Source organism: Miniopterus schreibersii (genome assembly GCF_964146895.1).
Source record: "Miniopterus schreibersii genome assembly, chromosome: 12".
Lineage (NCBI taxonomy): Eukaryota > Metazoa > Chordata > Mammalia > Chiroptera > Miniopteridae > Miniopterus > Miniopterus schreibersii.
Genome location: NC_138112.1, coordinates 57,908,432 through 57,927,584, shown reverse-complemented (window position 1 = coordinate 57,927,584; position 19,153 = coordinate 57,908,432). Strand labels below are relative to the sequence as shown.

The 19,153-nt window shown below is 50.8% G+C and overlaps 1 protein-coding gene across 2 annotated transcripts; it reads left to right on the top strand.

The window, feature by feature from the left end:
* The first annotated feature begins 2,746 nt into the window (after positions 1-2,746).
* On the top strand, positions 2,747-10,731 carry COMMD9 (COMM domain containing 9). Of its 2 annotated transcripts, none has more exons than XM_081153017.1 (6): positions 2,747-2,812; positions 4,484-4,609; positions 6,608-6,747; positions 7,733-7,767; positions 8,616-8,719; positions 9,929-10,731. In XM_081153017.1, the coding sequence occupies exons 1-6, from the start codon at positions 2,750-2,752 to the stop codon at positions 10,067-10,069; spliced, it is 609 nt and encodes a 202-aa protein (XP_081009143.1). In that variant the 5' UTR covers positions 2,747-2,749; the 3' UTR covers positions 10,070-10,731. The 2 variants fall into 2 exon arrangements, with proteins under 2 accessions (XP_081009143.1, XP_081009144.1); XM_081153018.1 differs by lacking the exon at positions 2,747-2,812 and adding an exon at positions 2,827-2,941.
* The last annotated feature ends 8,422 nt before the right edge of the window (positions 10,732-19,153 follow it).

The window sequence follows — 19,153 nt, the reverse complement described above, 5'->3', positions numbered from 1 at the left end:
TGAGAACAGCACAGCCATGCCTGTCAAGTATTTTTAAAGAGCCAGGAATTTGGATTTTTATGTCAGATCTCCCAATTTTCAAACACTGTGTTAACTGAGACATGGTCACTGCAGATTTAGTCCCAAATCACGCAGCTTGTGATGTCTGATCTGGACACAGATGACATTTCCAAGCCAGTGCACGCCTGTCATGATCAGTCCTTCTGTCCCCAATTTGTTTCTAAGTCTACTGGTGAGCTGATCTGGTCACTTCAAAGCCACCCCTTGGCTTAGAGCATAAGACCAAAAAGGCAGAGCAGCCCCTCCTGGACATCCCTCTCATCTCGCTCCATGAAATGGGGGGAGGAAAAGGAAAGCTAGGAAATTGAGGGAGGCTCACCTTCCAGGACCTCGGCCGGTAGCCTACGCCACCTCCTGCTGTGGTCTCCTGGTAAAGGAGGCCCTCAGAGCTTAGCGTGGGACCCAAGGGCAGACAGGGGCCTTAAGTCCCCATAATCTCCACCAGTCATTTCCAGTGAACCTCAGCAGTCTCACTGATGAGATGTGCTTACTGTGCAAATACAACTCCAAAGCTTGATTGCTCACGAGGGGATGCGGCCTCACAGCCACTGGGAGGGCTGTAATAAAAAAGACCTCATGCTAGGCGTTGGCGAGGAGGCGAAGGAGGCAGAGCCCGCCCACACTGCTGATGGGAATGTGAAAGGCCCAACCACTCTGGGAAATGGTCTGGCAGTTCCTGGAAAAGTTAAACACAGGGTTACCATGTGACCCAACAATTTCACTCCCGGACATATACATACTCCAAGAGGCATGAAAACATAAATTCACATTAAAACTTCTTCAGGAGTGTTCACAGCAGCATTATTCATAAAAGGGCCGGAAGGTGGAAACAACCCAGATATCCATCAACGGATGAATGGATAAACAAAATGTGGTCTACTCATACAATGGAAATTGTTTAGTAATCAAAAGGAATGTAATACTGATACATGCTATGACATGCACAAGCCTTGAAAATATTGGGATAAGTGGAAAAAATAAAAAGGCCACTTATCAAAGGATTCCATTTATGTGAAATGTCCAGTATGGACAAACCTATAGAGACAGAAAGATTCATGGTTGTCTAGGGCTGGGGTGTGATGGAGAGTGTTGGGGTTGATAGCTAAAGGGCATGGTGTTCTTTTGGGGGCAGTAATTATGTCCTAAAATTGACTGGTGATTGTTACACAGCTCTGTAAATATACTAAGGTCCACTGAATTGTACACTTTAAGTGGGTAAGTTGTATATGTGAATTTCATCGCAATAAAACTATTACCAAAAACAAACAAACAAAAAAACCCCACAAAAACTCCAAACCAAGACTGCTACCTTTAATTGACTTCCATTAAAACATTTTTGTATCTCTGTTGCTCTCTTCACATCAGCCCCACTGGAGAAGGCAGGGCAAGTGCTCTAAAAGGACAGGACCCCCACAGAAAACAGGAGGGAGAGAGAGGAGGCGGGGGAGGAGGCGGCGGAGGAACAAATGTCCTTAGCCGCTTACCAATTTCTGCAGTTTTACAATTAGACATTCTCTCTCTAGCATGAAATTATCTGAACCTATTTGGGGCCAAACTTTGCTAAGGAAATGGGGGTGGAAAAAGAGTGAGTCAACAAGATATTAAAGTTGGGTAAGGGAGATGCCGGAGGTTGTGGGTTTGGGGTGCAAAGGAACCTTTCCTTAAAAACCAACTTCCACGACTGTACAATTTCAGTCTTGTTCAAGGCAGGCCCTCTGAGCTGGGCAAATCGGAGTCCTGTACTGCCCACTCAAAGCCACGTGCCACATTCACCGTAACCGCCTTGTTGAATACATGAATAAAATCATTTCCATGAACCACCTCCGCCCCGCCATAGGTGCGATAGGAACATAGCAGGTAATACCTATTTTTTAATTTTTTATTTTTCAATTACAGTTTACATTCAATATTATTCTGATTTAGTTTCAAATGTGCAGCAAAGTGGTTAGAAAATCACGTCCTTCACAGAGCGGCCCCCATACCAGGCACCGTACATGGTTCTCTCGATGCTGTTCACTAAACGGCCTGTGCTGCAGCCTCCGTCTCCGGGACTGTTCTGTAACTACCAATTGGACTGCTTAATCCCTTCACCTTTTTTCTTTCATAAAAGTCCCTCCCTACCCCCGTTCCAAATGCTTCTTCACCTGCTCCTCGGAGCAGACGTCCCGGGGACTACAGGAAAGTCACGAAAGCCCCGGCGTGACTCAGTTTCCCCACCTGGACAAGGCAAATAATACCATCCCCTCTCCACCCGCACAGGAGGAAGCTACACACGGGAAAGCAATTTTACATTCAGGAGATGGAGGGAGGGGTAAACTCCATGAATTCCCACAGGCACAGCCGCTGTTACTTCCAGGCAGCCGGGTGGCTGATCGCTCGGAACAGCTAGGTTTCCGAGGCATCTGCCAATGCAGGCTCATTCCCAAAACCGGCCAGCCCATCCACTGGGGACCTGGTACGTAAACAAGCCAAGCCATTTCCCCCCTGAAAACCACCCCGCGCCCGCGCCCGCGTCCTCCCAATCCCACGGCCTTTGAGCCTCCCGGACCAGCCACCCGGGGGTCCCGCCAGACGTGGGCTCCTCCCCATTCCGCCGAGCCCCAGCCACCCTCGAGGACTACAGCCCCCGGCATGCCCCGCGCCAGCCGTCCGGACCACGTGACCGCGCGTCTCGCAGCGAGGCGGTCACATGACTCAGAAAATGGCTGCGCTGACTGTGGAAAACTTTGCAGCGCTCCAGACCCTGCTGAAGGTAAATTAGGGGGGCGGGGACAGCGCGGAGACGCCCTTTGTCCCCGGGATTTTAGACGGAGTAGCAGTTGGGGATAAACGGACCTTGATGTGGAGCCACGACTCTGCCACTCTGTCTCCGTGGCCCCGGGCAAGTGGTTGCGCCTTTCCGAGCTGTGTGAAAGAAGCAATACAGTTCACACCGCCCCCGCCACGGCGGGGGAACACGTACGGTGATGGTTGTGAAGGCGCCGTGCAGGTGCCTCCTAGTCGTGGTCTCTGCGCTGGCTTTCGCGATGGGTGCGTTAGGGTGGCGGTGGCCAGGCGCGCATTCTCCGCTCTGCCGCGCCGGCCCCGAGGAAGGCGTGCCTGCCTTCTTCTCCGCGTCCTTGCTTTGACCTAGGCAAAGGCCAAAAAAATTCTCCTGATACTCCTCTGAAAGAGTGTAAAGTTGGAAGGGCCGTACTTCATAGGCCTTTGGAAGGATCCAATGAAACGATGGGTTGAAATTATTGCTTAACGTCTGACTTCCCCTGCGGGAAGGGCGGCTCCGTCTCCCTGCTTAGCTTTTGTCACTAGCTGGCACGAGGCGTCTATTTGTCTGTCTGTCTTTCTCACCAGAAAGTAGGATCCATGAGAGACTCAAACAAACAAACAAAAAAACGATAGAGGAAAAGGATTGCGTCCATTATGCTCAGCAGTTGTGCGCGGCGCACGTTCCGCATTCGCGGCACAGCGCCCCTCGTTGATCCCGCAGCGGCCCCTCTGCGCTGACCACCTCCCCTGGGTTCTCTCCTGTTCTCCTCTCTAAAGGCATCTGTTTTATTCACAAATGTATCGCCAGCAAGCGTGCCCCCAACACCTGGCACACAGCAGGTGCTTAATGAATAGCTGCTGGGTGAGTTAATGAGGGAAGGAGAAAGCTGGGACTGCACCTAGAGCGCTCAGCTCGCCCTGCCTGTGCGGCCGCCCCTCCCGCCTGCGCGCGTGTGTGGGGGGCGTGGACTGGCCAGATCAGCCTCCGCTGATCCCTGAGGGCGTGGGACTTGGTACCGCCTGGCAGGGCGCCTTCTGCTGAGACCCCGCTTCCTACTTGGCCTTCGCCGAGGGCTCCTTACAGCCTCACAAGGGTGGACGTCTAGGCTCCCCACCTGGCCTTTGCCCACATGGGTGAGGGTGGGGCCAGCTGTTCTCTGTGGTGGTTGGCCGGAGTCAGAGCAGTTATTGTCTAAGGTTTTCTGTTTTGCTAGGCTGCCCGTTTTTGGTCCTTTGGCTAGAGAGAGCAGGTATTTGTTGGAGCTTTTTTCTTTCTACACCCATTGGCATTCTTGGTTGCTCTCTTCTTCAGCTCAAAGTCTGGGATATATGAACAGAAAGAAAACCCAGGGAACTGGCCCCCATGTCATTCCTTGGCCATGAAATCCACAGCAGGTCTGTCTTCTCCTCTCCCCCTTTCAGAGTCGTCTTAGGTTGGTTTTCCATTTAGTGCCCAGGGATGCTAGTTGTGCTTAATGGGAACGAAGAAGGAAAAGTACTTATGATCTATCTTCCTAGAAATGAAAGTGTCTTGTGCACCTTTAAATCTTGAGTCTTAAAGCCGTCACACCATTGCATAGTATAGAGACAACATTATGTTCTAAAACAAATATTTTCGGTGACTTTATTTGTTTTCCATCTGTGAATTAACTTATAGGCCTCCTCAAAAGATGTTGTCAGACAGCTATGCCAAGAGAGCTTTTCCAGTTCAGCCCTTGGCTCGAAAAAGCTCTTGGAGATCACGTGTTCCAGCTTGTCTGTGACCCAGGAGGAGGCAGAGCAAGTAAGTATGATCAGAAATGACCTTTGACCCCTGGAATCCACACATTAGTCTCTTTCTTGACCTCCCCGTCACTGCTGTGTCCAGAGAAATATTTCCCCTTAAATGTCTGTTCACATTAAAGCACTCTTAAAATAGATTTTTAAAAATGTTAGTAAACTTAACACCTTTGTTTAGAACCTTTATTTCCTTGTTGTAAATGAGGCATGGAATCAGAGCTCCTGACCATTTCCTTTCCAACTTGTTACCTAGACAGTGTGGCCAAAAGCCAACCTTTTTAAGATTTTCTTTCCCAATCTGTAACTTGCCAATGCTTATTAATTTTTGGTTGGATAGCTTAGGCAGACTTTTCAGGGGTCACTGGGCAGAAGCTGCAAGGCCCAAGTGCTGTTAGGAAGGATTTGTGGCTAGACCTCACCTGATCTCAGCTGATGGCCAAGAGGAAGGGTAAGGCGACTCCTGGTACGGAGCACTCACAGCCTTGTTTTCCAGGGCAACTATTTTTCCAACACAGGAGTTCATTCAAACTGGCCTGTGTTATTATTATTATTTTAATCTGAAGTTTTGTTCGTTGAAATTAGCTATAGAAGAATAAAAGGCAGAAGTAAGATTATGGAATTGAGTTGGAGACTTAGTTTGGGTTCCCCAAAAGTAGGCCCTGAGGCAAAGATTTGGGTGCAGGTAGTTACTTGGGAGGTGATTCTAGAAAGCACAAAGGAGAGAGTAGGGAAGATCAAACAGGGAAGGGAGACAAACCAATAAAAGGGTGTATGTTAATGAGCGGTTACTGCTGTGGGCAACTGGGGCTCAGTCTTAGGAGCCTGTAAGAAACCATGTGGAAGCGAGGTTAGGACATTTACCCACTTAACTCCCACTTCTCCTCGGTGAAGGGTTAATGTCCCCTCTCCCCTGGACTGTGCCTGTCTGCAGCTGAGCCACCTCCCGCAGCATCAGAGGGAGCCCTTAAAGCAGAGAAAGTTGCCTTCAGAGAGCTGTCTTAGGTTCGGCTAAGGATTGTTATATCTACAGAATGACCATAAGCGCACTTGGCTACAGAGTCACTTGGAAGATCCTGGGGTAGAACACAGTGTCCTAGCATTCCTCTTCCACAGGGCAGTCCACACAGCCAGCCTGGAGCTGTTGGTTCTCTTTTTCTTCCCAGGTGACAGCCTAGGGGCAAGGTCACGACACTCCTACCACCCTGGATTCAATGCGCAAACCCTACAAGTGCCAACACCTCTGGTAACAGTTCAGTAAACACAGCTTCAGGTTCTGACAAAGGGCATGCAGCCACACTCAGGGAAGTACCATGCTGTGGGCCCCAGTGTCCATGCCCCAGTGTCCATGCAGCCCTCCCAGTCCAGAGGCAGTGGACCAGTGCAGTGCTGCCTAGTAATGTAGCTGACTTGCCACTCCTTAGGTTATCAGAGGAACAGGCTGGAAAAGGGATTTTCAACCTTTTTCATCTCATGGCACAGATAAACTAGTTACTAAAGGTCTGTGGCACACCAAAAAAATATGTTGTTTTGCCAATCTGACAAAAAAATTGGTATAATTTTGATTCATTCACACCAAATGGCTATTGTGTTGGCTGTTGTTTTTTATTTGACAGTCTAAGGGAAAAGAGGTCAGTGCCCCTGAATAATAGGTATTGCATGTTTTAAAAATTCTTGCAGCACACCGTTGAAAATCTTGAACTGAAGGTCAGATTCTGTACAATAGGAAAGGGGACTTACTAACTCTGCCTGTAAGCGGAGTTTCTGGCAAGTTCACAGCTTCCTATGTCAGGTGGCTGCATCTGTCTTCTAAAGCAACAGGTGAACTCAGGGACAGGCTGAGGCACATGGGCACCGGCATCTGTGACAGGGGCCTCAGGACTCGTGGGACGCTGTTGAATGACTGTAGCAGTGTGTGGCAGGCAAGGGATAGAGCCCTGTCACCTGTCCCTGGTCTCTTGGCCAGCTGTTCCTCACCACCCAGGGCTCCCCCTCTCTCCTGTAGCTGCTCCAGGCCCTCCACCGCCTCACCAGGCTGGCAGCGTTCCGGGACCTGTCCTCTGCAGAAGCCATTCTGGCTCTCTTTCCTGCAAACTTCCACCAGAACCTCAAAAACCTGCTGACAAAGATCATCCTGGAACACATGTGAGTGCTTGTTTCTTGAGAGTTCCTTGTAAGGCTTAGATTCTTTTATTCCTGTTCTAAAAATAGTATGTTCATTCTTGAAAAGCAAGCACAGGTAAACAAAAAGAAATCCTAATCCTACCACCCAGAGGGTTAGCAGTATTAGTTCCTTGGTGGAGAGCCTTGCAGGACCTGTTTATTTTTTCTGTTCACACATGCAGAGAGGGGTGGGCATTTCTGCTTTTAACATGATGGGATGATGCCACTTTATAATGTGCTTGTTTGCCATTAACAGTATTAGTGTTAATGGCATTTCAGGTCAATAAATATTTACCTTCAATACCATTTTTAGTGGCTAGTCATATTCCATTATATAAAGAAATTCTGTGTAATTTAATTAAGAAATTTCCAAGAGTTAGACATGTATGTGATTGGCTGTTTTCACTTCAGTGAACAATTTATCATAGAAACTTTGTTCACCTGCTTAATTCTTTCCTTACTGGGTTAAAGGCAATGGGCGGCCCTGGCCCGTGTGACTCGGTTGTTTGGGCATTGTCTGTGCCCTGAAAAGTTGCTGGTTTGATTCCCACTCAGGGCACATGCCCAAGTTGTGGGCTTGGTCCCTAGAAGCGGGTGTGTAGGAGGCAGCTGATCAGTGTTTCTCTCTCCCTCTCCCTCCCCCCTCCTCTCTCTGAAATCACTTAAAAAACAAGAGAGAATAGGTTGACCGTTTCTCTCTCTTTGAGAACGATAGCGCAGTAAGATTACAACGCATTAAGCCTTTTCCTTTTTTAAGTTGTGAAAACTAACAGCACTTTTGGCCTTAAAGTTACTGCGCTTTACAAAACAAACTGGAAGGAGGTTACTTTCCTGTCAGAAGGCGATTGTAATCGGTTTGGGGATCACAGAGGGGCAGAAGCCCAGGTCCATGGGCCTCTCTTGTTGTCAGAAGACTCCATTTTCATCCCTTGCCGTCATTTTTACCTCATCTTTCCCTCTAAAACAGATCCACTTGGAGAGCTGAAGCCCAGGCAAACCTGAGTGAGTACCAAGAACTCTGCCTTTTCCTCCTCATGCTCCTTCCCAGCCCAGCTCAGAACCTGCCAGGTGGCCAGAGTTCTTAACTGAAAATCAAAGGGAATTAACCTAATGACAAACTGAACAGTGTATGTGGTTTTTATTTTTAATTCTGCTTTTTAATTTTTTTCTCATTGTAAATACAGAATTAATATAACACAGTCATGTTAAAAAAAAATAAGCAAATTTCCAAAGCAGTAAGTAAAATACTTAAAATAATGATATTTCCATTAGGAAAAAACTGTACTTGAAATTAGCTTGAAAGATTGAGTAAAAGTGGATTTTAATAAATGATCATGGAACTTACTCTGAGCCAGTCACTACACTGAAGGACTGTGCCTGCATTAACTGGTTTAGCCCTCCCCGCAACCTCGGGAGCTAGGCTAAGATTATCCCCATTTTACAGATGAGGAAACAGAGGCTCAGAGGTTACACAAATGGTAGAACCCATGTTTAAGCCAAGTCTGTTTGCCTCTCAAACAAAAGCTCTTTCCACTGTTGTTGAAGTTACACATTTCCTGAGACTCAGGCCACCACCTCGTCTTCTCTCCCTGGGTCATTTCTCCTTCTGTCCTGACATCTGGAGTGTGGGGTGTTCAGGCAGGAGCCTGGAGATGCTGCCACCCTGAATCAGCACTAAGTGCAGGTGGCACGGAGCCATCGGCCCCGTCCATCCGTCCGCCTGCCCGCCTCAGAGACTTGCTGCGTGGATCCCATGCATTGCACATGGACGGCCCTCAGGGCTGCCTGCCACAGAGTAAAGGCTCAGCAAATGGGGGCATGAGCTCTGAGCTGGGCTGTCCCCTCCGCAGTCTCTCTGCCACGCCTGGTCGACCTGGACTGGAGAGTGGACATCAAAACCGCCTCAGACAGCATCAGCCGCATGGTGGTCCCCACCTGCCTGCTCCAGATGAAGGTACGTCCAATGTCATCCTCACTAGACTGAAAGACGGGGCGGTAGAGACGGCACCCCTGGGGGACATCAAAAATGCCAGTCTCCAAAGTTGGGGATATCTAACTCCATAAATAAAAAAGCTTCAGCTCCCCCCAAATACAGTATTTATTTGCGAAGTATATGTGTTCTACTGTATTAACATATTCTAGACATAGTAGAGCATACACTGAGAGTAAAAGTTTTAAAATAAAGAGACAACAGAGCAAATTTTAAAAATAATTTACCGAAACCTAAAAGTTACCTCATACACCTGTAGGAAAGTTCAGCTTTAACTGTAAGAGTGTGTTCAGATTTCAAATGGCCTTCTTGGTAAGTTGGTCCACGTCAGCCAGCTTCTTGTCCAGTGTGATTAGGTCATCGCTGCTGGTGACGTGCTGGTCGGGAGCTGCTAGCAGTTGGAGAGGTGTCAGTTCCTCACCTTCTGAGCCAGTCACTGCACTGAAGGCCTCTGCCTGCATTAACTCATTTAGCCCTCTCAGCAACCCTGGCTCACAGCAGGTGGGATCGGGGACACAGGGAGGCTGCCTCTAACAACTAAGTTTTTGAATATCAGTAAAGCTTGCTTTTTATAAAGATATAAATAAATATAAGTAGAGGTTGTAATACAGGGATGGGCAAAAGTAGGTTGACAGTTCATATGGAAAAAGACATGCAGGTTATGATTGTTACAGCAGCTTTATTAACCCAAAGACTGTCACGATGCCCAGTGCACTTAGGTGCGACCTCCTGAGTGCTCAAGCTGCCGGCCTTCGCTGTTCACACATTCTGAGTCTACTTGCCATACTCAAGCCCACTTTGGCACAGGGGTCACCTGTATTTTTCCTGCATCCCCCTGGATTCTCATGTACCCTAGAGCCCATTGCTCGAATTACCAGTAGGAACACGTGACGCTCTCTCACTTGAAGGCTAAGTCGGCGGTGAGGAAGCCTTGGCTTCCCTGGTACCTGCCCTGAGCGCGCGATGCAAATGGAAACTGACCCCCACCCCCTGAGCCATCCCCTTCCTTCTTCCCAGTTGCGCACTGACTCCAGGGCCAGGACCGGAGCTCTGAGCAGAGCGCCTCTCCTCAGAGGTTCACCTGGACGGGGTGCAGCTCTCGGCTCCAGGGCTCACCTCTGGGGCAGTACGAGGTGAGGCGGCTTTGACATTGGGACCGTGTTCTCTTTTCAGATCCAGGAAGATCCCAGTCTGTGTGGGGACAAGCCCTGCGTCTCGGCTGTCACCATGGAGCTGAGTAAGGAAACACTGGACACTATGTTAGATGGGCTCGGCCGCATCCGAGACCAGCTTTCTGCTGTGGCCAACAAGTGACCCCGTCAGCTGCCAGCCATCAGCCCCACTGCCACGCCTCAGCTGCTGTCAGCGACGGAGCACCTCCCGACACCAGGCACCTGGTGGACTGCCCTGGTCGCAGCAGCTGTGGCTTACAGCAGGCAGGACGGGGGCCAGAGGGGGCTGCCATCCAGAAGGCGCAGTTGGATTGGGAGGAAGCAGCCACGCCCCATGCTGTTCTCACTCATCTTCTCTTTCCTCTTCCAAATCTGGTGAGCAGAGCCTCCACCTCTGAAAGGCTCCTGCGTGGGACTGAGTTCCCACTGCGGTGGTGTGAGGGCTCGGGAATTCAGGCCCCAAATTGGGTAGCTTGTCTCATAAGTTCCTTTCCAGCATTTGCTCTGATGAGTTCATTCCCAGCCCTGGGACACAGAGGGAATTGGGTGGGTGATGTCAGCGGCTCCTGCTTCTCTCTCCAAGGCAGCTTCCCCAGAGCAGGGTCACTGCAGTGGGACCCGCCTGCCCAAGTCCAGAGCCTTCCCAGTTCCCTCAGCCCTGCTGGGCGGCCTGTTTGCACAGGGGTTCTGAAAGGGGGCTAATTCCCTTCTTCATGAAGCTGAGGGCCACTCGGTATAATGCAGCCACTCCAGGGTAAAGAAGTGGGAGTGATTGGGAATAAAGAACAGTTCTGGAAACTTCGTGATTCTGGTCTGCTTCTTGTAGCTTCCATCCTGAGCCTTGGTTTATTGCCTCAGGCTAGTGCTGCCTCCTGGGTAATGGTGATCCAGCTTCCTAGTTCCCAGCCAAGCCCACGACCATAGTGTGACTGAAGCCACACGTCACCCTCACCACCTTCCTGTGCCTGTCTGTCCTGTAGAGCGAAAGCAAGGTTGACAGTATGTGCATGTCACGGAGCTGTGAAGAAAACACTTGTTAGAGTCCAACCAACGAGATCATCTGTCACCTGCTTGACATGTCACAGGAACTATGTGTATAAGGCTCTCCACGTCCCACACCCCCATCCGGATCATTCCAATAGCAGTAGCCGGCTCTCTGAGCACTTTGTTTTGGTCTCGGGTGGTGTGGGTGGGAGAAGCAGCCTGGGTTAAGAGGACTGACGGGTTGGAAGCCAGCTCCACTTTCTGGTGGTGAGGGCTTGACCTCAGCCTCCATTCTCCCAATTCCCAGTATTTTAAAATTAAATGGGAATAATACTATTACCTACTCAATAGGGCTTTTGTGAAGATTAAATGACATAAGGTATCTAAAAGCACTTAGCATTGTGGCATATAACGGGGCTCCATGGTGTTAGCTTCGGTTATTAATGGGAGGGAAAGGAGAAAGCTCCACATTCACTGTTTCATCTACTTTAACGGCTGGCGTGACAATGTGGTCTTCCCTCTGTCGATGCAGAATCGGCTCATCAAAGCTAAGTCACCTGCTGGTAAATGGCCTCGTTAGGACTTGGGCCCAGATGTCTCCACACAGGATGCTGCAAGGATGTGGAACTTGGTGACGTCAGTGCTGTTTGGAAAATAGGAGAACTGAAGTGGAGATGAGAAATCTGCCCACCTGATGAGACACCAGAAAAGTCCCAGGCCCCTCTTTGTCTGCTGAGCTTCCCTCTGTTAAAATGGCAGTTCTGACCCCCTGGGGGCCATCCTCTCTGGCAGTCTGATGAGAGCTGGGATCCTTTCTGCAGGAAGTGAACATTCTGTTTTTCACATTCAGTGACGAGTTTATGGACTGTGGGAGGCGGCCCACTATTCCAGGCTGAGAGCCTTGTCATGAATTCATCCCCCTCAGTTTTTCTTCTGCTTCCTATGACCCACAAAGATCTTCAAACCCTGTCCTATGGGCCTCTATAAAAACCAACTTGAAGCTGGAGCCTAGCATAGGTATCTGGGGACTTGGACATTCCTTTAGCCAGACCCACCTGAACAGAAGCAACCAGGTGTATAACAGGGCATTCAGTAACTGGAATATTCAGTAAATGTTTGCCACCCTTCACCTCACATGCTCATTTAAGGGGTTTGTTTTCCACTGTTGGGGAAGATGGATCCTAAATACTGTATTTCTGGTTGGCCTGACCTACCTCATAAAAACCTAGCTCCTTCCTATTGATTTCAAAGGGAGATCTTTCATTCAGTACTTTGTGTAATGAGCAGCCGTCTGCACACTGTCCTTTCTTTGTGGTGCAGCATGGGTTGGGTGTCCAGACTCCATCTACAGAAGGGCCGTGATAGACCTCAGTGGCAACTATGCTCCTGGCTGCCCGAGCGTGTGGGTCAGTCTTAATCAGTATGCGTGTCCCACAAAGATTGTCCCGTGATTGTACCTGACTCAAGTTGGGCCAGTCTGAGTCTCCCCCTACAACTTTTTTTTCCTGCTGGAATCAGCAGCAAAGACCACCTCCTGCTTCGGCTCTGGATGCTTAGAGCCATCTTCCTGCCACTCGGAGAAAGCCCATCTTTTGGTGCAACTAGCACAGAGGAAAGCAGAACTCAGGGTGAGAAGAGGGTGAGCAAACCCAGTGCACCCGACGCCAGTCCCAGCCTCCCTCCTAGTGTTTCCATCAGGATGGGCCAGGTTTGTGTTACAAATGCGCCCAGGATTTGTTTTAATCAGGAATGGTAGGACACAGACAGAGAAACAATTGTCATGAAGGAAGAAGCTTATACTCATGGATCCCTAGACACAGGAGGCACAGCACATCACAAAAGGCCACATGAGGAGGGACCAGGGTTGGTCAGGATGCAGAGAGAGGGGGGTCAGCAGGCCTTTATTGGGCTTATCTCAGGAAGGAACAGGTGAGGCAGGGTAGGTATGCCAAGTAAGATTGGTTAGTTTGAGTAATTTTGGCAGGTTCTCGGCTACGGGAGTAGTCCCTAGTTGTCCAGTACCCGTCCTGGGGTGATTCAGGGCAGGGGGAACACTGGCTTGGTGTGTGAAAGTTTGATAAAAGACACAGTTGCGGGTGTGACTATGGATTGGTTGGTTTTATCAGAGGGTGAGCTCTCCGGGGAGTTGTTTGCAGTCTCCAGGAATTAGCTAGCCCTAGGAGGAACAGTCTCTCCAGGATCAAGATCCAACTCCCAGAGCATCAGGAATACAGAAGGTAAGAAAAGCTACTCAGTACAGGCTTGTGCTGCAGTGACTAACAATCCCAAGGTTGCAGTGGCTTTCACAGCAAAAGTTTATTTTTGCTACACAGCCAGTGAGGTGGGGGACCGGAGGCGAGTGCTCTGCTCACTGTAGTCACAAGGGGCCCCAGACCACGGAGACGTCATCTCCTTGTAAGCCTCCCAATCGCCGAGACAGGACAAGGGAACGTGGCAGGGTGCACTCTTGTTGTTAAAGCAGAAGTGATGGGCAAGTTACACGGTCACACCAAACTTTAGAGGGCAGAGAGTGCCAATCCCACCATATGCCAGGAAGGAAGAAAAATGGAATATTTGCTATTAGCTCTGATGACGACTGTCCCCCATTGGCTGAACCAAAGGATTCCTTTTGCGTCTAAGCTAGTTTGCACATACAAACAGAAGAACTGCGAGTGATAGCATGTATACCTTCTCAGCATCTTTTCCCATGATAAACCGTCACCCATGGACAAAGCACTGGGAATACTTTTGGATCTCTTATTGCCGCCTCCTGTCGATTCCCTGGGATCAGTGGAGCATCCATTCATTGTGTGCGTCGTATTTAGAAGCCCGCTCTGAGTTAGAACTCAAATCTGAGTCTTTATACTCAAAGGCTGTTGGTTTTTCCATTCCTGCCTCAATTTGGGGAAAAGGAAACTTGGAATTCTTCAGAGGCAACCAGAGCTTTGCCTTACTCTGGCCGCTTTCAGCTCTCATCAGCCTGCCTGACCGCGCCTGTCTGGGTCATCTTTATTCCCCCTTCGCCTCCCCTTTCTGGTGATTTTCACGGCCAGCAACATTGACGTAAGGACCAGGCATTTGAGTCTTTCCCACACCAGCCAGTTCCCTAAACACACAGAGTGGGCACCATGTCCAAAAGTCATTAGTCAAGCTCTGTGGTCTGGTATTTGCAAATTTCCAGGAAGCGCGTGCAGTGTGGTGCAACAGGCTCTCCCTTATTCTGTTCAGTAAGCTGACCTGTTACCAGAAACGGGAGGGGGCCTTTGTTACCTTTGTAATATATTTTTTAAAATCTAGAAACCATTGGCTACCTGGCATTTTGAAAGTTTTCCAGTGGTTGAACATTTACAAGAATGATTTGAACCTGTAACCACTGACTTCCAAATACTGATATAATTCCTAAACACTCTCTTAGCTGCGTGACGTTGACTTCTGTACAACTTCCTTCTCTAGTGCTCACATTTCTGCGGTTTAATTGTCCTTTTTACAACTACTTTAAGACGTAGTCATATTCCCTGGTCGGTGCCAGAGGGCCTTGGTCTCCCCCAGCGGAGAGAACCAACCATTCTTCCTTTGAGGAAATGTCAAGAGGTCCCAAAGGGAAACCTGAGAAGCTGAGTTTCTATTATCCCTGGGCTCTTGGGAAAGACTCTGATGGGTTTTCAATGCCTTATCTGTGAGTGGAGATAAGATATCTACTTAGGTAAGGCATGTCATAGATTAGCAGTCAAGTAGGAAGTAGACTCCTAGACTGAAGACTGGGATGTTCTTGGCCACTGGTAACAAGGTTGCACCAGTCATGTGGCCTTGGACACAAACCACACTGAACTACAGTACATCCCAACTAGTCCAGTGGTAACTGAACTGAGCGATACTTTGGGAGAATCACCGGGAACTGGGGTCATAGTTATAACCACACTGGATCTGCAGCTCGGGATGGCCTCTGGTTCAGATTTCAGGAACCCTGATAGATCTCCCAACCCTTCCGTTTATTCAACTTCTGGGAGTGAGCGTCACTGGGATATTGATTTGACTGCTTTAACAAAAAAACCATCTCCATGGATTAAAGAATCTAGTTTCTCTCTCTCGTGTAAAAGCCTGGGCTGGCAGATTTGAGGAGGTCAGATGGTTCCCTCCATCTCATTGCTTCACCAACCACCAGGTGTTGCCCTCATCCCTGTGGGCAAAGTCTGCTCATCACTACACTCCGAGTCTGCACCCCAGCCCGTGGGGAAGAAGAGATAGGAAGAAGAGCGTACCCCTGAAGCGTCCACTTACCTCCACGCACATGCCATTGGTCGCAATCACATGGCCAATATTTAGCTGTCTGGCCACAAGTTGCAGGTTGGGGAAGTGAGTGAGGCTCGTTGCTAAAATAAAGAGGAGAATGGACAGTGAGAGACACTGGCAGGGCTTACCTCCTGGAGAGGCAGGCAAGGGGAAGGCAGCCCTGGGCCAGGGCGGGGGCGCGGCACGAACTTCCAGGTGCCCTCTCTCCGGAATGTCTTCCCTTAACCCTGGTTTAAGTGCTGATCGTGCTTCTGGATTAAGGAGCAGCACCTGACAGGGCCCTAGGATGTCAGCTTGGTCCCCTGTCTTCCGCCTGCCTTGCCCCAGGCACAGCGCTTACCACACTGCGTGTTGAGTGGGACGTGTTTGTCTTCTCCCCTCACTGTTCACCTGCGTGCACAGACGGTAACAGGCAGCCCAGTTGACACTATTTCCTGCCACCAGCTGAGACGGGTTCTATTCTGAGGGTTACTCCTATAGCGGAGGTCACCTGTCATACACCCTTTGGTAGCTCAAGAGTCTTACGCCCAAAAGCCACGCAGGCAGGGAAATGTCTGCCTAGTGCTCACCTGGGCGCAGCGGAGCTTCCCAGTACGCCCAGCAGATGGCGCAGTTGCTCTCCTTTCCCGCCCTGGCCTAACTGGGACCGCGGACCGGGGAGGGGATTGTGGGGGACTTGGGGGGCCTCTCCTAGGACCCTGGCAAGGGAAAGAGCCCCCTGTAAGGGAAGCCCCCAGGCCCAGGCCCCTTCCCCTTCAGAACTCTCCCCCTCAGGCCCAGAGCAACAAAAAGAGAGGAGGAGGGAACGGGAGGCAGGGCCGGCCCACCCCGGGGAGCCCATTCACGCTTGTTCCCGTGGCTCAGCTCTGGAAGCACCCGCTGTCTCCTCATTGCTTCTGCCACCGGGTCCTGGGTACCAGGAGTCCCACCGCCGAGCCCATCAAATATGACTCTTCTAAGCAAGGTTGTATTAGCAGCAACCTCGCAAGCCCAAGGCTCGGCTCACGAGGCCTTGTACTGTGTCCCTCTCTACTTACACCGTTAAAGATTCAACTGCGTATGTTTTAAAGATCTAATTGAGTTTATTGAATGATTCATGAATTGGGCAGCATCCCATCCAGCAAGTAGAAGGAAACTCCAAAGGGCTACAGACAGGGAAATACTTTAAAAGGCAGGACAAGGAAGTCGTAAACAAACAAACAAAATAAAGGGTGATTTCAGGCAAGGTCACCTCCCTTTGGGGACGAAGAGGGTGCATTAGGAGGGTTACCTCATCCCCCTGGGGGGCGGGAAGCCCTCTGTGGTCGATTACCTCATTGGTGCTGAGCAGAGAACTCCAGACTCACCAGTAAGAGTACATTCCTGGGGGAAGCTGTAACCGTAATTAGTTCGGGGATTAAGTTTTGGTTCGGTGCTGGGGGCTTAGCCCCAGCGACTCCATTTTGGGCTGTTGCTTCTTTCGAACAGTATGTTGGGCAGGTGGTAGAGCGAGGGTTCAATTCAAGGGGGGCTTGGAACCAAGTCTCCGTTTCTTCACGTCTAAGAAAGAAAAAGTTTAATTTTTGCTGACAGTGCAGCTCAGAGGGAACTAATTATACGTGAAGGTGTCTGAGAAATGGAAGCTGCCCAATCAATGTTGGTTAAACTTCCAACATGGACAGATGCCTCTGCCGGGGCAAACCCTCCCACAGCTCAGCAGGCGCACGAGTTCTCCTCGGAGGGTGGGTTGGATGGGACAGGTAGGGGTTACCTCTCGTCCGTCCAGGTTCTTCCCAAGGCCTCCTAAATGGCCCCACCTCCAGTCCTGCCACCCTCTCTCCTCGCCTCCGTCCTTCCTCCTCGCAGCTGCAGGTCTTCTCTAAGTGGAAATCTAATGCCATCCCAGTGCCTAAAACACCTGCGTATTTTCTCAGTGCTCTCCAAACTCAGAGAAATGTCATGACTGTTCTTTACAGCCTGACTTCTCCCTACATTTTCATCTCGTCAAACAAGATGAAAGAAATGGGCTGAAATCAGAATAAGCAGCGTGAGGTTCGCGGGCTGAAGGCAGTGGGCCCCGGACGATGATTCTGGACAGCTCTGGGCACCAAGGACAGGCGTGGGCACAGGGTGGGGAAGAGAGGAGTGAGAGGGTGCGATCGTCCAGCTGTTGAGCTGCCTTTTCCCGAGGACAGAGACTGGGTCTTGCTCACCGGTTTCTCCCCAGCCCCTGGGTCACTGCCTGCCTTGGTAGCTGCTCGGTCACCGTTGAAGGTGTGCAGGCATAAATGAATGAGGGAGTGAGGGTCCTGACAGGGTCCAGAGTCGATGGCTTGGCACTTCCCTCTCTCCCTCTTCTCCAGGCTAGCTCCCCCGCCCCCTGCTGCCCAGGCTAATCTCTGAGCTGGAGTGGGCGCTGCTACTGGCCGGTGGAGCCAAGGAGAAGAGAGCTCCGCTCAGCTGCGTAGCCTGGGACCCAGCTCTAGGGGGAGAAGTGACGGTGGCATTGAGAGTGGAAATCGCAGTGCCCGTGATGCCCGTGGATCTCTCCATGCTCCATCCTCAGCTGCTCAGGAAGGTTGCCCTGAGCGCAGGGGGTCACCCGCTTTCCCCTGTGAACCCTGGGCTGCCGGGCCATCTGTTCCCAGGACGGCCTTTCTACCTGCACAGATGCTGCTCCCGCTCTGAGTCCACAGCAGCTGCAGGAGACATGTCTTGCTGCGGCCTCCGCCTGGTCTCTCCCGTGACCCCATTTCCCACATCACTCGCGACTCCTCTCCATACTGTGGTTTCCTTCAACGTTCTCCAAAAAGAAGTGCTCCCTCTGGCTGGCCGGCTCAGCCACCTCACAGACGGAAATCCACAGTGTTTGGAGAGGCAGAGGCTCTTCTCTTTGTCGCTTGTTTAGCAGGGACATCGGTTTTCCCACCATCCCTGTGGTCACCACCCTAGGTCCCCGGGGATGCTGGGTCAGCCCTGAACTTGGCTCCCCACACTGGGCGTGTCTCCCCTACTCTAGCTTCACAGTGCTTTCCAGAAGGTAAAACTGATCTTGTCTTAGCCTCCAAACCTGATCCCCCTTCCCAGGTTTCTCCATCTCAGCAGAGATCAGCTCCCACCAGAACTGGGGGGCGCACATCACTGCCTACTTCCCACGGCTGCCAACACGCTCGGCCCACTCAGTCCGTAGGCAAGGCCTGTGGGTTCCGTCTCCCACATGCATTCCCATCGCTGTTTCGCTTCATCTCTGCACCAGTTTAGTTCACTGACCGTCACATCTCAGAAGCCTCTAAGTAGGATGACATCTGCCAACCTCTACCTCCTGATCTTGTGTCACTTTCCTCATTACATCAGCTCTCCATCCGTTCCACAGTTCCTCTGAGCTCTTCCTGCCGCAGGTCTGTGTGCCTGCACCCCCTGCACCCCACCCTCGGCCCCACCTGGAGCTCTGTCCCTGGTTTTCACAGGACCAGCCTTCTCATTTTTTAGGGGTCGGTTAGAGTCACTTCCTTAGAGAGACTTCCCCGGGCGGCTGTCTCTAAAGAGCATTCCTTCTTTCATTTGCGGTCCCAGAATCCTGTTTGCTTCCTCCCCACTCCCCGGTATTCCGGGGTATTAACTGATGAATTGGTGTGCACGCTTACTTATGTACCCTGTCCGTCTGTCTTCCCCCTGGGATGTACCGTGAGGGTGAGCAGCTCATCTGCCTTGTTCGACACTGCATCCCGAGTGTAGCACAGGCCGGCCCGGAGCGTGTGCTCGCAGGTGGGTGTGAAATGGGAGCTCCACTGCTGAAATGGGAGTGTCACTGCCCTGCTTCCCCGTGTCCTCGTGCATGTTCCAAACTCCACGGGCCGTGACAGCTCCTCCCGACCCCACGTGAGCTCACCGTTTCCAGCTTCCTCGCCAGGCCGCCCGCTCCCGGAGCTGCCGCGGGCACGGGCAGGCTGCACCCTCTGCCGCTTCCCGCAGG